Source organism: Cheilinus undulatus, linkage group 24 (genome assembly GCF_018320785.1).
Source record: "Cheilinus undulatus linkage group 24, ASM1832078v1, whole genome shotgun sequence".
Taxonomy (NCBI): domain Eukaryota; kingdom Metazoa; phylum Chordata; class Actinopteri; order Labriformes; family Labridae; genus Cheilinus; species Cheilinus undulatus.
Window position 1 is genome coordinate 12,557,649 of NC_054888.1, and position 27,939 is coordinate 12,585,587.

The following is a 27,939-nucleotide window of genomic DNA, read 5'->3' on the forward strand; positions in this document are numbered from 1 at the left end:
TAAACTTGACTTTTCAGTTCATAAATATCACTGTCGTCCTAACTGTAATGCCTTCTTATTCATAATCTTGATTTTCAAACTCATAAATATCACTTTTGCCTTAAGTATAATGCATTGTAATACATAAACTTGACTTTTCAGTTCATAAATATCACTGTCGTCTTAACTGTAATGCCTTCTTATTCATAATCTTGATTTTTAAGCTTACAAATATCAAATTTTTCTTGACTATAATGCCCACTAATTCGTAATCTTGAATTTTTAGATCATAACTATCACTTGCCTCAACTATAATGTCATATTTATAATCTTGATTTTTAAGCTCATAAAAATCACCTTTGCTTTTACTATAATGCATTTTAATACATAATCATAACTTTTTAGTTCATAAATATCACTTTCATTTCAACTATAATGCCTTCTAATTCATAATCTTGCGCATATAACTGAAAAAGAAAATTTAAAAACTATAAAGTCATTGAAATAAATTAAATGTTACACTATGACAAGAGTACAAATTCAGACTGGAGATGTGCACAAACTGAGAGCCATATTTAATAATTTAATTTCATCATGCATAAACCATATAGAAAATACTGTACAGCAATGACAACAATAATAAAAAATGACATTTATGATGCAAAAAAGCAAGTGTCACAGGTCACTGAAGGCTCAAAAGTTTCCATCGGGTTAGTCTCACTGTGGTTAGTACATGTTAGATAAACAGCGAAGAATAAACAACATAAAGTCAACAAAACTGTAAAAATAAAAATCACATGTACTAAAAAAAAGTTAGAAAAAGATGGTGTTACTTTTATTTTACATCCATTTTGATATTTTACAACCCTAACTCCCACTTTGCTCCGTGAAACAAGTCAAAATAATCACCCCCCGACAGAAATGGGGGTAAATAAAGAGGGGGTAAATGTATGTTAGCTGAGGTGGGGTTTGTACATGCAGAAGGCATCAATCCTACGCCTCCACCTTTTTTTTTAAATGGCACTAGTTAGAAAAGAAAAATCCTGGCTGATTCACTCCTTCATATTACTCATGATTAGCAACACTGTCCCATCATTAATACTGCTTTTATAACATCAGAACACGGCCAAAACATTAAAAAATAACCTTCAGTGTTCAATGTTACGCCAGTTAAAGAGAAAGAAAAAAACTGAAAAAACACCTGACCTGGCTATCATTAGCATTATTATTCTCACATTTTCACAGTTAGATGTAATCGCTGGAGATATGTGTTAAAACAAACAGCAGACAGTGAAAAATAAGTACAAAAAGGCTTAGTTGTGAAATAGTACACTGAAAGAAGACGGCACCAATCTCATCTAAATTGCAACATTAAAATTTTCTGTCTAATTGAGCTTCTCTGCGTTTTGTTTATCAATGCCGATATCAAATATTAAATAGTCTACTGTTAGTGAAGCATTTTTCATTTGGGTCCAATAAAGAAAGCAGGCCTTGGAATTACTACTGAATAGCAGCCAGACATGCAATTATCAGCGCAAAATCTGCCCGGTAACACTGCTTCATTACAAGCTAACTTAAACAGATAAAAACAGAAAAGATAAGCGCTTTTTCACATTTATTTCAAGTCACTTATAATGAGGTGTTTTCTCCTTTCTCTCTATGCCTCTTTTATGTGTATTCTTTTAATTTTAAGTCAAAGATGATTAGAAAATATAGCTCTTCAAAGCCCTGATTGACATTTAACTGCAGAGTATTTTAAAGCTCCTGTGAGGATTTGTTAAAATGGTGGTGAAACAGGCTGAAATTCATTCTGATGAATCTTTATGAAAACCCCATCAGCAATACAGTTAACTATTGCTGTGTTGTTATTTTTGATCACCTTTACATGCTACTGTGGAGTAGGTGTCAAACAAGATGTTGTCAAAACATCATCTTTAAACCTTTATGATTCATTGTAAGCTGCATTTTATGCATTTACAATATGAAGGAATCAAATTTTTATATGTAAAGGTGAAAACAAGATTGCTGCTTTGTCCACAAGAGGGCGCCAATGTCAACAACCTGGATTTTCCTCACAGGAGCTTTAAATTTCCCTTTAAACTGATTTATTTTAAAAGCAGGCTGGTGGAGAAATGAGAGTAAACAGCAAGAAAATATCCCTAACCTGACTCTTTAATTTACAGCTCCTTCAGTTCCATTAATGGATGATATCAAAAATGGGAAAACCTGACTTAAGCTAAAATTTTCATTCAAAAACTGGAAGGGCATTACTTTTTAAGGTAATGTTTCCATGTAGTTGTAATGCAGCTGATGGAACAGCAGAGGGAGCCATAAAGTAAAGAGGAATGAAAACACAATAGGTCCAAGTCACTTTAAGTTCCATTCAGAGGAATGAGTGCTCGTTTCATTCATTCATTCATTCATCCAGCTGTCTACTGCTGCGGAAGCCAGCGTTTCATCCTTGCCTTCACTTGATGAGGACTAAAAGGATACCTTGATGCTACGGAAACAAAGAGTAAACAAAACAATCTCTCACCGCTGAGGAAAAAAGTTGGCGTTGATTACAAAGCAGCATTTTTGTTCACTCAAACCACTGACAGCTCCTTAGCTCATGGCGAGCAGTGTCATTAGGTTCCTGTGCTAAATGCTAACAATGCTAATCCTGAATGTTCTGAAGGTAGCTGAACAAGAAGAGCTGCAACGGATAAAAAAGATCGAGTAAAAGCTGTCAAGGCATCCGTTTAAGGAAGAGACAACACAGATTGAAAATGCACCATTTCCCCTACATGGAAAAACAACACTGTTGCAATGCTACCATTACTTTCTCCAAATGATGGAGGTGCTATGATGGAGTAAGGCTTAAAAATTGCAACTTTCAATAGTTTGTTGGTTTTACATGTAGACAACATGGGAGACGATGCATTCTCACATCTTTTTGTCTCAAAGTAAGTCCTTCATTGTCCTCTCTTCATGTAGTGTACTTTTAGTCCAAGTTTCTGGTTTGTCCTTCATTTTCATGTAAAAAGTAATTTTACACGAGGAAATGGCAAATTATGCGCATCAGAACAACACGTCCTCGTTGGTGATCAGAGTTTCCACCACTAGTCTCTGGTAGCGGATGTCGTTGAGCGCCGTCATGGCATCCAGCTCGGGGGCTCTCATCAGCGTCGGGCCGAAGACGATTCCCAGGTTCTCACTGGACATGAGGTTCTCCTTCTCGCACTGGGTCACCCTGGAAGGAAAGAAGACGGTAAGTGAGCTCAAACTAAAGAAAAAAGATGTTTAAATGTAGAGATCATCAGCATCTGTGTTTGTGTCAGAGTGTCATATTTTTTAATGATGGAGTTTCTCAGGGAAGCTTTCTTGGTTCTCTTTCATTTTCATAATTCCACTTTTAAAATATCTCATATTACCATGTCCGTGTTTGCGCTGTACCTAGTCAAAAATGAAGGCCATGTGAGATTTCTCAGTACACCTGGTTTAATGAACTGTTACTGCAATGTCGAATGCCATGGAGCAAACAGGTCTGGGCCGTTAACACCCAAATTTGACCATTTCTGGCACATCTAATGCCTCTATTCCAGGGGTGTGCAAACAATGGCCCGGGGGCCAAATACAGCCAGCAAGTGATTTTTGACTGTCCCTCAACAAATTCTTCAAATTAAATGAAATATGGTCCACATTAGAGCATGAAGCTTGGACTAGACTGTATTATTCTTCTTAATTTCAGCACAAAGTAGTGCGAACATGCTAATTCTGTAAACAAACATTTTGACAAGACGAATTTTTTTTTTTTTCATGACTAAACTGAGATAATACTGTAAATGGTAAATATAATGTGAACCAAAATAATAAAAATAATATCTTCATTTACACCCTGACAGATAGTGACAGCAAATAGCAGCACCAATTACATCCAGGGACAGGACCATTGGTATCAATGGCTGACCAGAGCCCCTTCAAATCTGATCGGTCATCCCCAAACTCCTTAAAATGGTTGGCTATTTGCCTTTTAGTCATTAAATGGCCATTTTAGCATGTCCAATCACTATGTATATCTTAACCTACATTGGACAGGTTTTACTAACTTTAATATCCTCAAGATGAGGAATATGAAAGTGGCTCCACCATCCTTATATATTTCTATATGTGGTCCCCAATGTAAAAATTTGGACACCTCTGCTCTATTCTATCAAAATGCCGTCTATGCCTGATTCTAACAATATAACTATTAAAAAGCAAAATAACGATTTTTGTCAGTTGAAGTAAGGGTGGATTGCACTGATGTTAAAGTGGGCAACCTGGTAGCCCAAATCAGAGAGGGGTCTGGGGGTCTTCCCAAAGGGCCCAACACTGAATTCCCTGAATTCTGGAGATTATGCAGCAGTGTGTGGAGGATGGTATTTACAATCATGTAAGGTCAGCTAGAAAATGAAGACTGGATAAGGACTTATTGTGTCAAAGTGCCTTCTAAAATTTAAGATCTCAAACAGGTAAAAATCAGACTTTTTGAGACTTTTAAGGCCTTAAAATTCAAGACTTTTCAAGGATCTGCAGGAGCCCAGGTGATTACTTAGCTTAGTTAAATAGCCTCATAATGAAATAAAGTGCAGCTGATTGTATAAGCTCTATTTTAGTTTTTACATCTTTCAAATGTTTTTTCATGCTTGTTCTTGCAGAAGCCAAGAAAAAGCATGTTTTTAACCACTAAATAAGCTGAGGCTGGCTGCTTATTACCGGAGCACCATTTGACTACATTTACATGGTGATGAAGCATAGTCATTATACCTTGGCCTTTCTTGTTGATTATGCAATCCAAAGCAGCTCTTCAAACATGTTCGAGTTGTTTACTCTTATATAAAAGGCCCTATCAAAATTAAGCTGAGTTGCGTTGGCACAAATATGAGATTCAGACCTCTTTAGGTGAGCCATGAGGTATCGCAGCGTCTCGAGGTGAGCAGGCGGCAGCAGCTTCAAGGCCTCGTGAAGAGCCTCCAGGCGTTTTTCTGCGTCTGTAATCTCTGAAAAACACAAGCAGATCAGTCTTTTAAATTCAGCGTTGATTATTATACAAAACAATTTCACATGGATCTTTAACCCAAACTGACCATGCTGCCAAGCATCTTCAAAGCTTTAAAACAGCCCTCCATTCATTTACATCTTATGTAACAAAGTAGAGAGAGTGTGAAAACCTACTTGCGGCTTCAATAAAGCGTGGGTGTGCGTCGTATGTAATGAGGGGTATCGGCAGCTCTCGGAAGTAGAGCTTTAGGGCACCGGTGATGATGTTGATGTCCTCGTAAGCGTTAGAGGAGATATCAGCCTTTTCTCCATCTGTGGAGGGAAATCAGTGGTATTAGCAAGGAAAACAAGCCTCTGTTTAAACTTTATGATTGGTCCTTTTAAGTAGGCGCTCACCTCTGTCAAAGGCCAGCTTTACATCTTCAATGAGCTCACTGAAGCCTGATATTCTGTACAAACCCTCAGACTGTAGACCTAGGAGACGAGGAGAGTTAATAATCTGAGTGTAGTGGTAACACTCCTGATGCATTGTCTTTTCATTTGACCACAGAACAGAAAACACACAGAAAACAACAGTTCAATCAAAATCTGCACCTTAAAGCAACTAGAATGGAATAAAATTGCTTTATTTTCCTTCTTTCAACAAAAAGGTGGCTATCTTTAGGTGTCTTATTGCAGGAAAAACATGACAGCTAGGGTTTTGCATCAGGAGGCGATTAAACTGTCAATTACATGAGAAAACAGTGCAGAAAACTCATCATATACAGCTCTATTATCTTCCTGACAGCACTTCTGATTGCTCAGATTTGCTTGTCATTCTGTAGATTGATATTGATTCAAAATTAAGCTCTTTTTGTCATCATTCTTTCTTCACTTGTCATGTAAAAGGAGCATCTTCTGTATATTGAAATGGAGGGGAAAGAAATAGGAGGGAAACGAGGAGAGGGGAGGGTGCAATAAAGATTGATTAGATAAAAAAAGAGAGGCAGAGCGAGCCAGGATTGAGGGGGATTGGATTGTTCTCCTGCTTCTGTCAAGTTCAATCACTTCAAGTCAGGTGTCTTTATTGATTTCACGTTTATTCTCACTCTGGTCCTGAATCGTAGTCAATAAAACTCTGTCTGCTGCATCTCCCTTGTGACGTCTGAAATCCCAAGAGGGAGGAATCGTAGGTCTCTACGTCTATGCACACATTTATTCAGCTTGTAATTTTCTTCTCATCCATAAATGGGCTCTGCTCGTGGGTGTTTTTCTACCTTCTTCTGTCTACATTATATAACCACTGACTCACACAAACACTCAAGCCCACTGTTTTTTCTCTCTCTCACCTCTGGCCTCGATCTCCTGTATGCACATGTCGACCACCATCGGCCTCTTGGTGTTGTGGGCTTTCACCAGCGTGGTCAGGTCGCAGCTGTACACCTTCTTGACATGCCGCAGGTCAGGCTGGCAGTCGTTGGGGACGACTTTGGAGCACTGCTTGTGGACGTTCAAGCCGCAATCTGATAAAAAAAGACAGCTTTCACTTCAGTGTGTGCCCACTCTTTGCTTTAAAGTTGCTTTTTTTTTGTTCCTGAGTGCTCATAAGCAAGATCAAGTTAATATACTTCTGCTCATACTCAAGAGAAATTACACAATAAAACTTGTTTTGAAGCGTAGGTGTTGCAGAGATGTTCATCCAGCAGTTCTCACTTTGACAGCATGCTCTTTGGCATGGGTTCTTTAACATTTCAAGTCGATGATACATGATGAGTCAGCAGCTGAAGTGACTAACTTTGAGCCAGCTGTCTCAGTTTAGAGTCACGATTTAAACAAGAGGAGATAAAACAAAGTAGAAGAGGAAAAACTCAGCAGCCTTTTCTGCACATTTCTGAGTTTCTACCGAAATCAAATTAAAGATTTATAAGACCTGAACCGAGTAAATTAACACCAAAAATGAAAGGTGTGTAGCATTTCTCAGTGCACCAGACCAGGGCTGAATTTCATGATTTAATTTCCTGTTTATAAAATGTTAAATATGTAGGACAAGGAACTTTTTTGGCTATAAACACCTACAAGTTCAGATTATTTCGAGCACATTTAATGCCTCTTTTCTATCAACATACTTATCAGGTTTGCTGAGCTGAGTTTAAACAGCTTAATCATTAAAAGAGGAACCACATTTTTGTCACTTTTGTCAAACTAAGACTGAGCTGTAGTGAGTAACCCATTTTTATTCACAACAGAACATAAACAACATATCAGATGTTGAAACTGAGACATAAAAAATATTAGCTTATTTTGAGTTCGATTGCAGCAACATGTCTCAAAAAAAAGTTGGGACAGGGCCATGTTTACCATTATGTAGCATCCTCTCTTCTTTTAATAAATAAATGTTTGGGAAGTGAGGAGACCAGTGTCAGGAGTTTTGGGAGAGGATTGTTGTGCCATTCTTGTTTGCATTCTAGCTGCTCAACAATCCTGGGTCGTCTTTGTCAGATTTTGTTTTGTGACGCCCAAAGGTTTTCTATCGTTAAAAAGTCTGGACCCCAGTTGAGCATCCAAACTCCTCTACTGTGAAGCCATGCTGTTGTGATGGATGTGATTTAGCACTGTCTAGTTGAAATATGCAAGGCCTTCCCAGAAAGAGACGTTGTCTGGATGGGAGCATATGTTGCTCCATATAATTTTCAGCATTGATACCTTTCCAGATGTGTAAGCTGCCAATGCCATAGGCACCAATGCAACCCCCTACGATCAGAGACGCAGACTTTTGAACTGTGTGCTGATAACAAGCTGGATGATCCCTGTCCTCTTTAGTCTGCAGGACACATCTTCTGTAGTCCCCCCCACCCACCCCAAGAAAATTTAAATTTTGATTAACTTGACCACAGAACAGTTTTCCATTTCAGTCTATTTAAAAGAGCTTTTGCCTGTAGAGCACAGTGGTGTTTCTGTATCATCTTGGAGCACAAGCATTCGATATTGACCTTTGACCTTATCCACTGCACAGACATTATTCCAGATTCTCTGAATCTTTTGATACTATTATTTACTATAGATGGTAGGGTATTCAAAGTCTCTGCAATTTCATGTTGAGGAGCATTTTTATGAAATTTTGCCACAATTTAAAGATGCAGTTTCTCACAGATTAGTAAAACTCTGCCCATCTTTACTTCTGAGAGACTCTACCTCTCTATAATGCTCCTTTGATACCCAGTCATGCTACTGACCTGTTGCTAATTAACCTAATGAGTTGCAAAATGCTCCTCCAGCTATTTTTCATTAGCACCACTTGCTTTTCCAGTCTTTTGTTGCCTTGTCCCTACTTTTTTAAAATGTGTTGCTGCCATCAAATTAAAAAATGGTCTAAATGTACAGGGTGACATGTCTGAGGGTATGTCAGAGCTTTGCTATAACATGATAAAATGCCGATTTTTTTTTTTACATTAGATTGCTATTTTCTCTAAAGCCATGGTGCTAAGCCAGTCTTAAAAGGCATCTGGTTGAGTACATTTCTTTCTTTTTAAAATTATTTCCCTTAAAGCTCTGTAACACTGTTGATTACTGTAATGTGGTCAAGAATATACACAAAACAGATCAGTTAAAATCGTATAAACTTCTTTAGACTTCTAACAAGTAAAAATGAGACTTTTTGAGACTTTTTATAGTCTTAGATTTCAAACGTCTAGTTTGAGACCTTTCAGGAATCAGTGATAACCCTGTATTTGTGGTTCTGTAGATGTAAAGTTCAGCTAAAATCTTGAGTGTTTTACCTGCACACTTGACTCCCTGAGCAATGAGACCCCACATAAAGTTGGCGCAGTACTCGCACCAATGGGGGCCTCTGAATGTATGAACCTGGTGGGGAAAAAAAGGGTGAAAAAAGGGGAAATGTATCAAGCAAGCAGAGTGATGCAAAATAAAAACAGAAAAATGCATTTAAAAAGTCTCAAAACGCCACAATTGCACAGGTCTAAATTAACATTAAGGTGAGAAATCAGCAGAAATAGCTTGAGTATGTGTAATAATCTTTATTATACAATAATAATGACTGTCAGAAGCACAATGGAGGCACAATAGGAGAGCTGAAAGGCATTTATAGAGTTGTTATCTGCTCATTTATTGCAGAAATTGGCTCTAGAGTATATAATGAAATGCTAATAACCTCCATCCCACTAAGGAGCTCTTTGTGTGAGTGTCCAGACTCCCCTTAAGCTCAGCGTGCTGAGCTTCTGACCTCTGTGCTCCTCCCTAATGGCTGCTTATAAAATGGAAATGTGCAAATCTGAAGAAGCACCTTTAAATGTGAGATGTAAATGTGTGTTTCTGTGTGGCGAATTTGAATAAGACCCCGTGAGCTGAATCAGCAAATCCATGGCAGAGAAGCAAAGGGAAGCTGCTCACCTTGAAGTTGTGGACCTTCTCGTACTTGGGCACCAGGTCGCTCTCTCTCAGGGTGGCCCGCCGCACCAGCGACGTGAGCTGCGAAAGGGCAAAAGATCTGATTGGTTGCCAGAAGGTGGAAGCAGGGGAGGAGGGTTTGGAAGGGGCTGGCGCCCTTGCCGGGTCCCCTCCGGAGATGGGAAGGGAAGGGATGGACCCGGCGCTGACGTTCAAACCAAGAGCTGCTGTGAACAAAGAGCCCTTCTGACTTGTATCCTTCTTGGCTCGTCTGCGAGGTTTCTTTTTGCCTTTTTTAACCACGTGGGATTCTCTGCTCGGCATTGTGGGACCTGGAGTTTCAGTGTGAAATTAACTCACACTGTATAATCAAATAAAACGCTCACTCAGAGGCTACAATCCCATTCATAAAAAGTCTAAAAAGACCAGACTTCCATGAAAATTAAACCAGAAAAATGAAATAAAAACAAGGAGAAACAAGAAAAACACTCAAATAATTTCAAGCTCCATTCGACAACAACATCCCAAATAAAGGAGCAAAAACACGACCAATCCTGCTGTCTTAGTACCACAAAGATCAGCCAATCAGATTAGCTCTGCATACTGATGCTGCTGCAATCCCAGATCATAACAAAAAAGAAAAACAACCAGCCAATAAAAGCCTGCCTCTGGAAACAAAAATAAAACTTCTATGATTCTAAAAATCTCAAAAAGCATCCACGAATCCCTCTGAAGCCGAATGACGCGGCGGAATGTGCATCCCCGTCTCCGAGTCTCGTGTAGGTGAGCGCTTCTGCCCACATGGCTCAGCGTGTGTGCGTGAGTTAATCCGCTTTGCCTCCACACACTCGGCAGGCAGAACCAGCGGAGGAGGGAGGTGATAGAGGCGGAGAGAGAGAGAAAGAAGATGAAGAGGAGGAGGAGGGGGGAGCTACGGTGCAGTAATGGATGAATTTAACAGGTCACATTGAGAGGAGAAGGAGCCAATCAGAAGCCGCCGTTCTTGTTGTTTCGACAACAATTCTGCCACCTCGATTGTCCCGGGAGAGCAGGAGGAAAAGAGGGAGGGAAAGAATGAACTGTGAAAAACACTCATTCATTCCTTCACATAATTTGTCCCTCTTTGTTTCCCTTACTTCTATTGTCATTTTATTACAAATTTCCTCCGTTTTTAACCCATCTCTCTGATATTTTTTCACCTATAACCTTGTTTGGGTTGCTCAAACTCATTTATCCTTACATACCCCTTCAAATTAAAAGCCCAGGTCCTCTATCATTTTTCCCTTTCAAGTAGCATTATATAAGAGTACTTTAAGGCAGCATTTTCACTCTAAAAGTGCATTTTGAAAGGTTCTGGTTGAGTGCAGCCTCTGGTGGGGGGTGTTTGGGCTTGTTTTGACATTTTTCAGCTGTCAGCACTCAAACAACAGGACTGCATTAGAGTGTCTGACTCTGGAAGGGATTTCTAAGCTTTAAGTTAGGATACCTTTGGACATTTTTGTGTAAAAGAAGCTAGAAAATAATGTTTTGAGGCAAAGACATGATAGACGTTCAATAGATGTCAACACAATCTAGACTACTTGAAATTTTAGCACAAAATTGAATCATAACAGCATTTAAGCATGTATTTAAGACACTAATTCTTGGTTTGAAAATACAAAAATCTGACTTTTAAAAAGACATTTAATTTTAATGCTTGGTTTAGCCTTTGTTTACAAAAGCTTTACTGTATTTCAGATAAGAAAAAAGACATAAACAACAAAATTGAGCATACTTTTGACTGTTTTTTTTTTTTTTAACACAATGAGTATCTTTTCAAGCATTACGATGGCCAAAGTGCAAAACCTCTGATCTGCAGGATTTTCTGATTTGCGGATTTCACTTTGGATAATGTTTTCTCAAAAAAAGTCAATTTTTTTAGATAGAAGGTTTTGCATTTCAGCCATTTCAACCAAACCTACCATTAATTAGTGTTAATGGTAGGTTTAGTCCTTGTTTAGAAAAGCACTACTGCATTTCAGATGAAAAGACAAAGACTAAAACAAAAAAAGATCAAACTTAGGCTCTTTTAACCAATGAAATTAGTATATTTTCAATCATTGGTGTGAATGCTAGGTTTAGCTTTTGTTTAAAAGGGATTTCTGCATTAAAGACAGTAAAAAGAACAAAAAAAAATGTGTAGACTTCAGGCACTTTTGACCACTTCATTGCATATTTTCTCAAGAGTTACTTTTAATGTTTGGTTCAGTCTTTGTTTGCAACAGCATTACTGCATTTCATATGTAAAAAGAAAGGACAAAAACAAAAAAATATTATTTTTTGTGTCTTAACTGCTAAAGTGTGTGTTTTTAAGGCTTTAGTGTTAATGTTAGGTTTGGTCTCTGTTAACAAAAGCAATTAAGACAGTAAAAGTCAGAAAAATAACAAAATTGTGCATTCCTTAGGTTCTTTTAACCTCTAAAATGTGCATTTTTTCCAAGAATTTCTGTTCATGGTAGTTTTAGTCTTCATTTAATAAAGCTTTAATATATTTTAGAAAAAAAATCAAGGGCGAAAACAACAAAATCGGGCATACTTTAGGCTCTTGATTCTATAATCTAAAATGTGTATTTTTTGCAACCATTGGTTTAAATACTTGCTGTAGTCTACATTTACAAATAAGCATTATGGCAATCTTATGGTCTTTAGACCCCTAAAATCTGTATTTTTGGTCAAGTATTGGTTTACAAAAGCATTACTGCATTAATGACAGAATAAAAAGAAAAAAAAAAAAGAAAGCTGGGCATAGTTTAGGCTCTTATATAACCTGAAATGTGTTTTGTTTTCCAACCAATCGTTAAATGCTAGGTTTTGTTGTTATTTACTAAAGCATTGCTGCATTTAAGACAGTAAAAAGGACAAAACAACAAAATTGGGAAAACTTTATGCTTTCTAACACTTAGAAATGTGTATCTTTCCAAGCATTAGAGTAAATGCTAAGTATATTCCTTGTTTAAATAAACATAAGATAAAGAAAAAAAGAATTCAAACAAAAAAAAGGGTCAACTTTGGGCCCTTTCAGTCTCTAAAATATAAATTTTAGTAATGTTTAATGTTTAGTAATTAATGTTGACGCTATGTTTAGTCTTTATAAACAAAAGCATCACTGCATTTTTGGACATACTTCAGGCTCTTTTCAACTGTAAAATGTGGATTTTTGGTGAAGCATTGGTTTTAATGCAGGATTTAAATTTGTTCAGACAAAAATTAGTACATTAAAGAGAGTAAGAAGGACTAAAACTACAAAACTATGCCATTTTAACTTCTAAAATAGGTCATTTTTTCAGGCATTAGTGTTAATGTAAGGGTTTAGTCTACATTTATGCAAGCATTACTGCATTTAAGATGAAAAGAAAAGGATGAAAACAACAAAACTGGGTTCTTTTAACCCCTTCATTTGCATTTTTTCCAAGAATAAGTGTTAACAAAGTGGTTTGTCTTCATTTACAAAAGCATTACTGCATTCCAGAATAAAATACAGGACAAAAACAACAACTTTTAACCCTTAAACTGGGTATTTTTCAAGCACTGGTGTTAATGCTAGGTTTAGTCTGTATTACTGCATTAAAGACAGTAGAACGGACTGAACCAACAAAACCAGGTAGTATTTTGGCTCTCTTAACCCCTTAAATTGATATTTTTTCAGGCATTAGTGAATAATGCTTCTATATTTTCTCTCAAATTAAAGGCCCAAATATGGCTACCACCTTCTCATGTCACCCTCAAGTGAACTCCTTCTCAAAACAAGGCCTTCGATATTAAAATTTAAAAACTCATCACCTGATCCGAGTCTTTATCGCCCTCATGGGAGCCATAAAACTGCATTTAACCCCCGATAAACGCCGTAAAGCTGAATGAACGCATGAAATATGCATTTCTCGTTTGTGTGTGCTACAGAAAGCCAACCCTGGTCTCAATGTCACTGCGAGCCGTACTGCTTTGTCTGCAAATCCAGCCAATTATGAAAGCACACACGTACTCGGGGCCACCCCCCAATTCACGCACACAATCACAGAGCAGAGACAGTGATGTATGAGGTGCAGCAGAGGCGGTCATGCACTGCAGGTCATATGAGGCCTCAGGAGGTTCAGTGCTGGTGCAGACAATACTTTGTTATGAGCCTGTTGGTGTTGTATTTGTCCATTATAACAGATCTATATCACATTAATGCATGTGGTTTTCTAAGTTTGAGGGTTTTAAAGCAGTTGCAAGAATTGATCTGCATCTCTTAGCTCCTCCAATGCATCCACCTGCATAAAGCTGCAAAGCCAACATCTCCATTCAACATTAGCATCCCACATCCTACAAAAAACTCACATCTTTGCATCTGATCACCACCTACAGAAAAAGTTTCCAGACAGCCCTCCGGGTGCAAAAATAAACTCAGAAAACAAACTAATCACATCTGAAATGAGTGCAAACAAATGAGAGCAAACAAACTCCTCCTGAATACTAAGGAGACAGCTTTTGGAGATAGAAGGTTTCCGCAGGCGAGCAGCTGTTATGTAATTTTACTGCAGAGCCCTTGGCTGGAGGCCATCTCTCCTCTGCATCCATCTCCTCCTCCTCCTCCTTCTCCTTTCCTTTAACCAACTCTCATCCTTCCATCTTAGCACAGTCCACACAGAAACTTTGCTCACCTTTAGCCTTGAATCACCTCTCTGCAGAGCTCAGCCGAACAAATCAGGCCCACAGTCCAACACTTAAAGACGATATACATTTGCGCATCATTGTTTTATATTTTCACAACATCCTTCACTTAATATGATGCTATAAAGCCTGCAAAACCATGTGGTTTAAGATGCTTTTGAACTTTATGAAGGCCTTAAAGGCTCGTTTTCTGCTTCAAACATTTTAAATCCTCACAAATAAGGGATTAATTCCTCCACTGAACTGACACATTTATTTATAACATTTTGTGCTTGTGTCTTCTGGCTTCTTCTGCATCTATTTAATGATAAAACTTCTCCTCACTTAAAAACTAGTCTCATTTTAGAGCTGCTACGTATTCACTCTATTTAAACTGATAACAATTTAGCATATCAATAAGCAACTGCCAATTAATGTTGATTAAAATGTGCAAATAAACAGCCAAACAGACTTCACAAATGCTCCAATTTGTCCTCTAAATTTTTACTTTAAGGAGGTCGATATTTCTGGTTTCCTTTTGGGAATATTCTCATGCATTTTGCCGGCATTTTCTGTCAACTCTACCTGCATTTCTTATTCAAAACAACCCCCAAAAGACCCTCAAGCTTTCAGGCTTCTTCGCCAGAAACATATGTTAATTGGAGGATGCTTTTGGCTTGAGTTCCTGCATGAATTTTTCACAAAAATCTATATCTCACGGCGGAGAGTGATGACTTTTAAAGGTATTGATTGTTACCTAAAAGCCTCAGAAAGATAAATAATGAGTAAGGAAATGTGTTTAGTTTTGTATTTCATGACTTTAAAGCTCCTGTGATGAGTTTTTGACTGTTTATGGAATTGATTGAAATTAATACCAATGCCTTTATGCGGCGTATAAAGACAAACAAGGTCAAAATTGACAAGATTTATCATTTCAATTTGGGGATTTTTTTTAAGCTAGAAAGTGGTGCCACAGGATAGGTGTCAGCGTCATTTTTAATGACAGAAATTCCATTAGCAGGATGTGATGTTTTCAAAGCTAAAAAGCAACACTTACAAATATACAGGATGAAAACAATTAAAAGAAAAAATGCACCACTTTGACACCAAAATGACCAAGTTCCTCACAGAAGCTTTAAGGTCAAACAATGGCCCAGTGCTGAGATAAATGATGGAGTGGTCCTCACCCTCTCTTCAGTGTTGCAGTCATCTTTTGTCAGAGCAGGTCCGTCTGGAGCCTCGGGGCTGAGCGGCTGGTGTTTTTTCAGTGACGGCTCCTGGTTCAAGGTGGTGTAGCCAACATGTTCATAGATTGGGTTTATGGTCATCTTTGCAATGTACTCAGCAGCCTGAAGGAAAAGACATCTGTATCGTTGAGTTTATGTAATTGCCATTTATTTGTTATGCAGGGCAAGCACCATTTTGCAATATTAAGCCTGTTTTTGCAGCACTGTATAGTGTTTAGTGACAGTCTTAATAGTGAATATGCTCAAGAAACTGCTCATGTTCCTGTTCTCTTCATTCATTATTTAAAAAAAACCCAGGATGTGAAGTAACAGTGACTGCATTAGCATTTATACTCAGTAAATACAGCTATCCAGCAACAGTAAATAAAATCTAATTGTGTGTTCTGCTTACAAAGATAAATGCAGATAAAACTAATGCTAGTAAATATGGGTAAACTTGTATAAAGTTCTGTTTTTGTGTGGTTAAGAGAAGAAAAAGTGAAATACACACCTTTGTCTCAATATAGAGTGTGATGAGGCCATCTGTAACCAGGTCGTGGATGGACTCAAACCTTTTTTCTCCAACGAAGTGCTTTCCATCATGGTAAAGACGGAAGTTTCTGGTCTGGTTCCCAAACCTGGAAAGGTAGGGCTTATTGAGTAGGGTGATATAAGTTATAATGCTAACAGATATAATAACGGGGTAAAAAAAAAAAAACCAAAATGATACGATATGATACGTTACGATAAGGCAGAGGTTCCAAACCTTTTTTCTTAGGGCTTAGGGTTCATTGAAAAAAATCCCAACATAATTGGCCTACAAACACTTGTTCTTGACAAAAGATCTATGAATAAACCATTCATTATCACGATGGTGTATAAGGGCCTCTCAAGGAAAAAAAAAAAAAATCAAGTTGATCTGTTAATTTTCAAGAAAAAAAAAAATCAAAACCCTCAAGTTTAAAAAGTAACAAATTTACAAGACAAAAAGTAACATTTTTTTTACTCTAAAACACATAAATTATGTGTGTCAACTTTTCCTGTACATTGTTGTAAATTTACAACCTAAAAAACTTGAAATTTTTGAGTTTCTGGAGTCAAAATTTGAGACTTTTTAAACTTGAAAATTTTATTTTTTTCTTGTAAATTTCCTACTTTCTGAACCCGAAAATTTTGAGTTTGTTTTCTTGTAAATATTCAGCTTTATAACCTCAAAAATGGAGATTTTGGACTTTTTGCACAAGAACTAGAAGATTCTCTCGATTTTTTCTTCTTTCAGGTTGGTCCTAATGGATTATTTTTCAAATCATGGTTTAAGAATAATATTTATGTACATCTAATTTTGACAAACAAGGAGCAGACAGGGTCCCCCGCCACCCTGAGATTTTTGGCACCCCTCTTAAGGGGGCCCGGACCACTGTGATAAGGTATCTAAAGCAGCTTCAATTTGATTCTTCATACATGGAAATGCGCAGCCTCTAACTGAGCTAAATAAAGTCCCAAAATGGTTTTCATCAAGCTTGATGGGCGGACTCCTAACTGGGCCAACACATCATCTGCTCCTCAGTGGATGGCACTGAAACCTCTGTGAGATAAAGCAGCAGCGTTAGATCATTAACCCAAAATCCAACCTTTTCCTTCTGTGCAGACCCAAAGCAGTAACACTAGTTTATGAGGGGGGTATTTATGGAAGGTAATTAAAAAACCACAGGGATTGAGTGAGATGAAAGCGGGCAGGTGGAAGAATGACGTGGCTATGAATAGAGCAAAATGACCCAAAACCAAATTTTAATTGTGCCATGCGCCCATTTAAAAGTGTGACACCTACTCAGAGAAAATGATAGGTCATAAAACTGACGACTGAGATGCTACAGAGCTAACTAGGCTAATGCTAAGAGGGCAGCTGGGTGGTACTAAAGATAAAAGAGATGTATTAAGGCAAACAGGCTCTGTGGGGGACATGTGAGTTCAGAGATGATCTCCTTAGAGCAGCTTATAGCTTGACTTCTGCATTTAAAGCCTCACACCTGACAGCACCTGGGGGTCTCAGCACACACTATCGAACAGGCTTAACGTTCACACGGCTTCTCCTTTTCCTGCCTTGTTGCACAAAAACGTGCAGGAGCAGAGAAAAGGTGTGGGAGGTCAAACCTTGACAAGGTCTCAGGAGAATCACACGAAGGAAAGTAGAGGGCAGGAAAAATGTAGTAGTTACATTTTTCGGCTTGATACTAGGGGTGTAGCAAAGTATGAAATACATAGAACGAGCCCAGAACAGTGAAATTAGTGAGACTTACTAATAGCTCATTTTTTAGTAGATGCATCAGTCGCAGTCTTTTTTTATTTGAATCTCCCAAGGGAGGGATTTAAACCATCCTCCTGTATAAAGATTTCCATTTTTGTTCATGATAGCTCTATCGCTCTTTCAGTACCATCTAGTTTCCCCTAATGGAGTTTGTGCATCTACTATCTACAGTTGATAGTTGAGGTCTCTGCCCCCTGTGATTGTTGTAACACAGACTAGAGCTGCTCTGCCCCCCATCATCTTTTGTTGGCCTTACAGAAGAGTGTTTCCAGTCAAACCAGCACTTTATAATGGTAACACTAATGGTAGACTTTCTTTTGTCTTATATTGCATGATTATGGTGTAACAAGGAAGAAAAGCAGTCAAAAAGTGGCATCACACCCATCAGATATTGTTCTAGCGGCATTCTCCTTACTGGTGCTTTCTAAGTAAAAACCATTCACTTTCCCAGGTGCCCATCTATCCTGTCTTACCTGTCCATAATATAAACTTAAAACAAAAAGTAAGGCAATTTGTGTTTGGTCAATTATTTTTTTGTTTTAACAATGCTTCTTGGCAATAAATTTTATACCGTTGGAAAGCCTGTTTATTACCCTTTTAAATGATGCCACATTTGTAAGGAACATACATTTGTGGGATGATCAGCAGAGCTGAGTATGTGGGTTGCGCCCATGACAAATGTGCCAAATCTTCTCTGTCACGGTCAAACAGCTTATTTTGTGTTTTCCAGCATGTTCTGTGAGTGATTTTTTGATAAAGTTAGATCTCATGCAGCACGTGACATTTAACATTGTGTTAAAAGGCAGCATAAAGCTGGTCTAGGCTTCAATCAAAGCATTTTGAACACTTTGAATGGTCATTAGTTTGGGCAGGGTGGTTAATCTCATCATAAAAGTAGACTAGAATCCTGATTGCAGGATATAAACTCAAATCTATCAACTTAAACTTGTTCTAAATTGTCTGCATCCCTCTTATTGAGCTTAATACACATATGTAAGCTTTGTTACCTCAGAGCCAGCGTGTATGTCCCTGGCTGTCTCTGACTCTCCCTGATGAGGTAGCTGCCTTCAGCTTGACTTAGCAACTGGTCAGCCTCTTCTCTGGAGATCATCCCATGATATCTGGACAGAATAAACCCAAGAAGAATAAAAAGTTAAGATTTCCTGACTGATATCGTTTCACCAAAACATGAATTTGAGATTTCAAAGTTAACATTGGAAAGGTGTGCAGCTAAATCTTTAAGGTTAAATTAGGATTTTGTTTTGAAACAAAATAACAGCTGGAGCTTTGAGGTAGCTGGAGATGGATTAAAGTAATGTGCCCTACATAAACAGTTAAAAAAAAGAGAAGGCCCACTTACTCTCTTCCATAGTATTTGGGTCGATTGTTCACCTGCAGGGAAAAGACAAAAAAAAAACGTCATCTTAACAACAGGATAAATCAGACTCAAACTTCAGGAAAAGAACTACACCTCCAGAATCAAACAAAACTTATGCAGTAGTATATTTTCCCAGACTTTTGGCCTATTTTTGACTCTTGTATTCTAACTGGATAAACGGTGTGTGTGCTCACTAGTTTGAGAGTGTGTGGGTGCAGGGAATATTGCACGAGTCAGATAAAAAAAACAGAACGTTCTGTTGTTCTCAACAAAACTGCTGTGGAGCCAATAAATCAACCAAGACCCAGCAAACCATGCTGAATATTAAACTGGGGGCTGTAGGTGTGAAAGGCACAGGTAGAGAGAACATTTATAGTTACATAAAGAGCTGCAGGAGCAGTACTTAGATCAAAGATGTTTCATCATATGCATAGGATATATAGTGTCTTACATAACACTGATTTTAGCATAAAGGACAACACTTTCAGGCATATTTTGCCATGTATAGGCATAAAGCAAACACCCTTAAATATGACTAGATTTAAAGTGCTGCATATGTGTACTGCATATAAAATACTAAATCAAAACTAAATACTATCAAAGATGGTAAACTGCACCATCAAGTACAGGCCTATGTAAAGAAATGAAACCACACATTTAAGCTGGTGGCAATCAGAACCATAAGTTTGTCTTGGTGAGGTTTGCTAGCTTTGACTAACAGCCGTGCATGCACACCTTTGGACACCTACCAAGACTGCTCTAAGTCCTCAGGGTGATCCATGCACAGAGCAGACAGACTAAAACCCATAACTAATGCTCAGAACACATCCTTGACTACACATAGCAGAGTGCTGAGCCGGAGGGACTAAGCTGTTGGGAGAAGAAACAGGCCTGCTGTACAGATAGGGTTTGTTTTTTACTGGAATGATGAAATAAATGGGTACAGAGTGCAATGACAAAAACACATGGGACCAATATGTCAAGACGTAAATACACTGCCTGTAAGTTACTCTGTAACAAATCTCATAAAAGCTACCTATAACTGAGAAAATATGGATTTTTGTAACTACTTCTGCTACGGTTAAGCTTATAATAATGGCTCCTCACCTTAACAGTCGACATATTTGACACTGCCTGTCGTTGGGAAGAAACTGTACAACCATGAGTTACTAAACAGCTGCATTCATTCAGTTTATGATAAGAAAATCCTGAAAAAAAATTGGAAAGTCTAAAATTTTCATTTGGAGAGCATGTGTTTCAGTTTTTCCCACATATCATTGGTGACTTACATTAAGTTGCACAGAGGGAAGTTGAGGGCTCATTAGACGTGTTAAATGGTAAAATTCCCTTTAACCACTCGTGTCAAGCATGATTTTACTAGTTCTGGGAATTTGAATGGTTCTAACACTTTGTCTTAAAGCTTAAAACACCAGTTCTGAAATAACTACCCAAGGATGGAAATTAGACTCTTTAAAAAGCTTTTAAGAAGAGATTTATAACATACAATTTCAAAGGAAGAAATAATAGGTATCATGCTCCTGACTTATGCTTTCTTGGTAGATATCTTTGATTTAAAATGGTGTGCCACAGGGCTCAGTCTTGGAGCCACTGTTGTTTTTACTTTATAGCAGTATCTGCTATAATTAATCCAATGCAAATTTCATCAATATGCAGATGACACCTGTGCTTATTGCTCTGTTTGCTGGCAAGCAGGCAAGCGGGTCACGCTTTTGTTTTGATGCCATTACTATGGTCATTTATTGCTTATTACTTAATTGTGTTTTTCTCAAAATTTGAATTATTTAGTTTTTTGGCATAACAAAGCTGTTTTCCAAGGTAATTCAAGATAATTCATTGAGATATTACCAAAATAACTTTTCCAGGTGTCTGTCCTGTCTATATTAATAATAGATGGCACCAGGTGCCAACACTACTAGGTCTATCTAAATAAAAGCATTAGAAAATACTCAAATGCTCTAGAATAACACCTACAACACCAAGTGTCGCCACGAAGTATCTCCCCCTACAAAATAATAAAATAGATAAATTATCAAACCCAATGAAAGGTTGTATTATCACAGGAAAATTATTATAAATTTTAATAGAAGAAAACTACAGGAGAAGAAAGCAGTAGTATCATTGGATTTAATTTGTATTGTTATGATATTAAAGGCTAGTAGGACTTTTCTACCACACGCCACAATTACCCATTTATACCTATTCACTCCAGAGGCCATCAGTCTAAACTAATCCCTTTCATAGGCATCCATACACATTCAAATGCCACTGACACACCAGTAGGAGATATTTGGGGTTAAGTATCTTGCCCAAGGACACTTGACATGTGACTGCCTGAGCTAAGGCTCTGTGAAGACTGAAGTTGTAATATTACAAGATTAAAGTTGCACTATAATGAGATTAAAGTCATAATAATACCAATATAAAGTTGTAAATGTACAAGAATAGAATGGTAATTTTCGCAGGACAATGTTATGAAGTAACAAGATTAATGTTGTAATTTTATGAGACTAAAGTTGTTAATTTTCTGGATTTAAGTCGTAACTTTACAAGAATAAAGTCATAATGAATGTGCAGTTAAAATTAAAGCCTTAACTGCAATAGTTTCAATTGAGGGATCACACCCTTTTCAGAAGCATTTCAAAAAGCGACAACCTTCATAGGAAAGGATCAAATTCTTTTCATACAGATTATTTATTTTGAATGTGTATTGTTTACATCTTTAACAATTTAGCATCATTCTGAAAAACAGCTAACAATATCAACAACTTGAGAATGAAGTTACAAGGAAAACATTTTTTAGTATTAATAATCATGGTAGAGCGTGTTTTTAATACTGTATGTACAATATTTGCTTAGAAAGTGCCCAGTGCTTATAAAAGTCTTCACCCCTTGGATGATTTATCCTTTTATTGATTTTATAAATCAATCATGGTCAATATAATTTGGCAGAGTTTTCTGACAGCCTTAAGTCCAAATTCAAACAGGTTACAAAGATAGAAGATGATCCATCATCAATAGCTTAATATTTGTAAATGAGTGCAGAGATTTTTCATATAAATAATGACATAACCTGGAGGCCTCCAGCTCAACAAGTCACAAATTAAAAAGCACCAGTGCTCATTGGTGCATCATTAAATCACATATGGCTGAAACTCCCAGCAGACAGCCCAGAGGAGGGGGGCTCTCTGACTCCGTCTGTCTGCTGGTCTCCTGCTGGCTGTAACTGGGTCAGCACCACCAACTACCTGACCAGACCAGAGCATGAGCCAACAGCTGCTCATTTAGCATCACACAAACACATCCGTCCAACAAGCTGTAGGAGGACTGTCTTTAACAGATTAACACGCACACCAGACATACAAGCTCTTAAATTTAATCCCCCTTGGATTTCCCCAAATCTTGTGGACCCCCTGACACAAACATCTGGTGGCTGTGTCCCCTTTTGGGGGCAGAGGTGCTGGTGCATGGCAGTGAATGAACATCAGTGACTTATTTCAACACCTGATTGCTCTTTTTCTTCTGCAAAGCCTTTACTTATCAGTCAGACTGAACTTTGAAGAACAAAGGTGCATACATTCAGTTTTTAAAAGGAAAAATAAACCTTTTTTACTAAATTTTCTGCCACTTCCTTCTAAAAAAGCAAGTGATTAGCCCAGAAAAATAACCCCCAAACCATTTACATATTTAAGTCTGCTTTTCTTCGCTGATGCTAAAAGTTCTTATAATGCAGCGTTCAACATTTCTACACAGCTTTAACAGATGTTTTCCCTTAAGACAATGGATTGGTGAGCTACCACAGAAAACAATCAACCTTTGCTGCATGCTAAGTCAGCAGATGCAGTCTCCAAGGAGGACTACACACACATACACACACTGAGATTTTCAGCTAGCCTGAGGCTCTATCAATATCTACTTTATTTTAATTGGTAATGACAACATTTACCTGCTGTTAAAGCAAGGAGAGAAGTTGTTCATGATGTGTGTGAATCTAAAATATTACAGATAAATCATCTCTCTTGGCAGGAAGTTATAAAAAGAACACAGTGAGCACAGGCTGAGTGTTTTACCTCTAGATATCTTTGATTACAAATGGTGTGCCACAGGGCTCAGTTCTAGGGCCACAGCTGTTTACATGTTACAACAGTATCTGTAATAATTTACCCATTGCAAACACATTTATATGCAGATCACGCTGCTATTTATTGCTGTGTTTTGCTGGCACTTATCATTTGAAGTTTCATAGGTCATGTTTTTGTTCTGATGTCATTACTATTGTCATTTACTGCATTACAGACCCTTGTCTTTGTCTTCGAGATCAGTGGTTCTCAACTGGTGGGTCGGGACCCAAAAGTGCTGTGAGCGGACTTTCATTCATACATCTTACTTTGCTTTTTTATGAATTACTGCTATACAAATAAAGAGGTTGACTGACTTAGTTAATGGGTAATCTCCTGTTGTTTAATCTTATTTTTTTTCTTATTTATTTCATTTTCTTGGCATAAAAAGCTGGTTTCCACAATACCATAACGTAGTTCCTTGAGTTGTTACCAAAATAAATGTGAATGAGTAGAAACTTGGGGAAATCTGGAGCCACAATTTCTCATACGGAGGTGGTGGTGGGTCCTGAGGATAGACCAGTTTAGAATAGCTGTTCTACTTCCTGCTTCTTGTGTTTTCCCACCTTGTTTGTCTAGACTGTCTGTATTTTGAATCCCAGTGTGTCCCACCTCATGTTTGTAGTCTTACTGTACCTCGTCCCAGCACATAAGTCTGATTCTTCTAGTAGTTTTTTTAACCCTGCCGTTGCCTTTGCCTCTGGATTTGTTGCTGACGTTTTGTCCTTCTGTTATACCAGCTTTGAACTTTCAAGTCAAATTTAGACAAGGCATTAACAGGGATTTATAACCATTTTGGACTTTTGGATGCCAAGTAGTTATCCTGCATGTTTGTGTTTATAGCTCAGACTACATATAAAGGTGATCCTTTGATGCCTTCATCCGGATTGGATTGTTTGTGTAGCCACAACACATACTGGCACGCATTTAAGACTGTACTGTCAACTGATATAATCTACAGTATTCTGCTAGTAAACAGAAATCATGGCTGTATTTATGTCTTTCCAGTCTTACTTGCTTCTCTTCGTAGAGATCCTGATTATTGGTCTCAGCCCAGGAATAAGAGCTGGTCTTTTGGCTCCTAAACAGCTCTTTATTTTCTTACAATTTTACCTTTTTAAAATTTATTTTAAACAACAACAAAGATCAATAAAGGAGCCAGCTTGTGGAACGAACTCAATCTTAAAAAGTATAAAACAAATAAGCCTGAGTTTGCACTTGAATCCTAAGTGTGTACATTGCTCTGTTTCCACACCTCTTAAGGAAGTTAAAGTTACAACTAGATTTTTATATCAAAAATAATCTTGTTCTTTCTGCAAAAAGGAGACTGGTTGCCACTACTCTAGTTATGTTTAAATGCGCACGCATCTTCTCAATGCCTGATCTTTGGACACAGCATACCATCGATCACTGGCATATCCTAACTTATTAAGCAACATTTAACCTGCTTCTGTCCCACTTGTGCAATCTTATATATTTGAAATTTGTTGGAAGATACAGTCGTCACTCTGTGACCAATTCACAGGACTTACTTTAGCTATCTGTGGTACAAATGGGGAAAATTGGACTTTGGTAGATTTCTCCCACAGCGTAAATCTGCTACAGGAGGATTTGGGTCTGGGGGCTAGTCTCTTTAAATCTTTTTACAAGTAGATTGAAAGTTTTGGAGGATGATGCATTAGTTTTGGATGATTTGGCTGATGACTTTCCACTCTTAGACCCAGGATTCCTTGTACTGCTTTGCAATTATTGTATAATTGTAACTTCATAAATGTAGCTAACCATCTTAGCAAGAGACACTTCTACTTAAGGAATATTTAATGTATTTCTAAGTGATTTATTAGTGCTACTCAGGACTAATGAAAGAGTGTTTCTTACCTCACGTGTGCAGGTGAGTCTACGTGGATGTGGCGCCTCCTGCTGGAGCTGGTACACTGTTGCAGAGACAAACAGCAAATCATGAGTACAAGATTACTGCAGAAAATCATTCAAGGCAGAAAAATAGATGTAGACAATCTCCATCAAAAAACACAAAAGAGGGTCTCTGAATTACTCACAATAAGACTTCCATACTGGCGGCCTGTATTCATCATGATCTGAAGGCAGAGAGAGCGATATTTGCTTAGTTATGTCGCCCCCAAGTGGACAAAACATGATCAGAATCATCTAAAATTTAAGGTCAGTGTTTGATACTGTTTCAGCTTCTTTCTTGTCTTAAATCAGTGGAATAAGAGAATGAATGAAGTTTATGAGGTGGATAAAGAGCACAGATTTCGGAGGTATATTATCATCTTAAGCCAACAAAATCTAAGAGTGCCTTGCAGTTCTTTTTAATGTCACTGCCAAATAAAAAAGCTTAATAAAACATCAACAGCTCACAGAAATTCTTAGAGTGATGCTGACTTTATTTACTTGGACTTTAGTGCAATATTTTCAGGCTTTCAGAGTGATTGATGATGCATTTATCCACAACAAAAACCTCACTTACCATAAACATTGCCTAAAGTGAATTGAATAAATCTCCTCTATAAAGCATTCAAAGAAAAATTCACTTAGAATGTTCTGCAGAAATGCAATGCAATAGAAATGAGCTCTTGCGGTGATGTTTTATCTTTCCAACATTTAGACAAGCGCTACTTCTCACCCCCTCAGGCCTGCATGTCTTCTAAATGAATTGTAGATGCTATCAGCCTTATAGGAGCATTTACTCGTAGATTATAAACAACGCTGACATGAATATTAGAGTGTGGCTCTGTGAATCATAAGAGAATAATTAACAGCCGTGGGCACTCCCGTGGAGTTTGGCTGAACTCTGCAATAACTAAAGAGCATTTCCACTCACTGTGAAATCCTTTTAGAGTCACATTCTGGAGTGTGCACATCCATTTGTAATGGCTTGCAGTGGGAAGCAAGGGTGCACATTGACAGCAACAGGGTACTAGTTGATTCAGTATTTAATGGCTTGGGTATAAAATTTAAAGCAAAACACTCTGGCATTTGCCAAGTACACATCTGTTAAGCATTTTTTTATTGTAAAATAGACACCAAGATTATATTATTTGTCTTTAAAAGCTTTGAAATCTTTGGATACACCTTCAAAAAAGGTTGCAAAGTGCAATTACAAGGCAAATGTCTGCACGCAAACTGCACAGCAAAGTTGACTACTAGCAAAACCATCTTGCTCCACTCATATGTTTAAAAATAGATAGGAAATAGACTAATCCTGATGATAAAAATTGAAATGCATCCCAGCATCTTGCAAACTCTGGCATAAGCTGTCTTCCATCTTCTCTGCATGAGTTAAACTAACAGCCTGTTTCCTGTCTCGGTGCACCCTGCAAGCCTTATCTATTCAACACTTGTCGTCCCGGTATCCTGTCTTCAAAATAACTCCAAATCCTCCCTGGGCATGTGTCTCACCCTCTTTCTCAAGGCAGCACTCCCTCAAAAATACACACTCAAAAGAAACCAGACATAACATATTCACTGCTGGCTCACTGACAGTGCCTGTGGAGGGAAAACAAAGCCAAGTTCTCCTGCTTCAGACTGAAGCGGGGCAAAATAATGCTGTCTCCAATATTTTATTCATATAAAACTTTATTAACTATTTGTTTAGCCTGTCATTGCACCTTTGACCTACTATAACAAGCAAATAGGCATTCAATTTGATAAACTAACACCCAAACATGTTTAAAATCCTCTACAGAAAAACGAATGTCAGTCAAATAAGATAGCAATTTAATATATTATAAGGCAGGATAATCTGATATCATTTGTGATCTTAACCCGTGCAGTTATATTATTGTTGTCCCATTAAACCCATTCCACCCATCTACTACACATCTAATAGATTTATCAATAAAAATGTATCAGTACTTATAGTTTTAGTTTATGATTTATGCAAAAAAGAGCTAAATGAATAGCATATAACAAATCTACTACAAATAAAAAGAGTTCCAACTGCATAAATTAAAACTCAAGCGTGAAAGTGTTTTGAGCTCTTGCTTTAAGACAGATTGATCAATAACATTTCTGTAACTTCAACCTTTTCAGCAAACAAAAAAAGCAATATAAAAGCAAAATATGAGTAAATGCATTGATAAGAGTGGTGTGAATGTTTACACCTAAAACAAACAACATAAAATCAAATGAAATAAAGGCACAAAGCACAGTAGCTAGGGCGTGATGCCGCTTACCAAAGACATTTAGGGCCATCTTGATTTTGTGATATGATGAAGATGAACAATTAACCAGCAGATCCAAATTTGCAGAAAAGGCGGACCCACTTAGTTTAAATCCTTTAAAAAGAAGAGAAAAACAGGTACGGATAAAAGTATTAAACTGATGTGTAAGGTGGATAACGTTCACTTAAATGAGAGGGGAAAAAAGCTGAGTAACGACAAACAATACAAGATAAGGTTCAGTTATTATAATGCTAACGTTAGCGGGTTTGGTCAGCGTTACTTTAGTTCGCGGGCTAAACCGAGAATAAAACAGATATGAGTGGTATTTTATCGTTACAATACAAAGAAAACATCAGCTGTGACTTAAAATGTAAGTACGCCAACGACAGAATATTGGAATGCAGTTATGTACAGGGCTTTATTAATCTAAACGTTAGCTAATAATACTCACATTCACATCCATTCAACATTGTAGTCGCCATCTTGCTGCGTCACGTGACCAGTCTCGCCCTCTCTCCAGGGTAACTATGGTAACGAATCTTGCCGATGCTACCTCGCGGCACCAAACACGACGTCGTTCCCTATTTAAATTTTGGTTTTTGATCAAATAAAGGTACTCTCGGTTGTTTAACATAATGTCCAAGCTACTCGACCCAAT

At 37.7% G+C, this 27,939-nt stretch overlaps 1 protein-coding gene across 1 annotated transcript; it reads right to left on the reverse strand.

Annotated features, from left to right (window-relative positions):
- Nucleotides 1-529: 529 nt before the first annotated feature.
- On the reverse strand, nucleotides 530-27,776 carry LOC121506340 (N-chimaerin). Its single transcript, XM_041782112.1, has 15 exons — nucleotides 27,733-27,776; nucleotides 27,294-27,395; nucleotides 25,155-25,193; nucleotides 24,976-25,031; nucleotides 18,944-18,975; nucleotides 18,591-18,704; nucleotides 15,790-15,916; nucleotides 15,240-15,401; nucleotides 9,388-9,465; nucleotides 8,757-8,841; nucleotides 6,330-6,503; nucleotides 5,398-5,475; nucleotides 5,176-5,313; nucleotides 4,895-5,000; nucleotides 530-3,211 (listed from the first exon to the last, which is right to left on the reverse strand). The coding sequence occupies exons 2-15, from the start codon at nucleotides 27,310-27,312 to the stop codon at nucleotides 3,040-3,042; spliced, it is 1,380 nt and encodes a 459-aa protein (XP_041638046.1). The 5' UTR covers nucleotides 27,313-27,395; nucleotides 27,733-27,776; the 3' UTR covers nucleotides 530-3,039.
- Between the last annotated feature and the right edge of the window lie 163 nt (nucleotides 27,777-27,939).

Excerpts from the sequence above, each read along its gene's own strand:
- LOC121506340 (XM_041782112.1), bottom strand. Across the intron at positions 25,032-25,154 it reads GCCAGTATGGAAGTCTTATT|TGTACCAGCTCCAGCAGGAG; the intron begins GTGAGTAATTCA and ends TCTCTGCAACAG. Across the intron at positions 15,917-18,590 it reads ACATACACGCTGGCTCTGAG|GTTTGGGAACCAGACCAGAA; the intron begins GTAACAAAGCTT and ends CTACCTTTCCAG.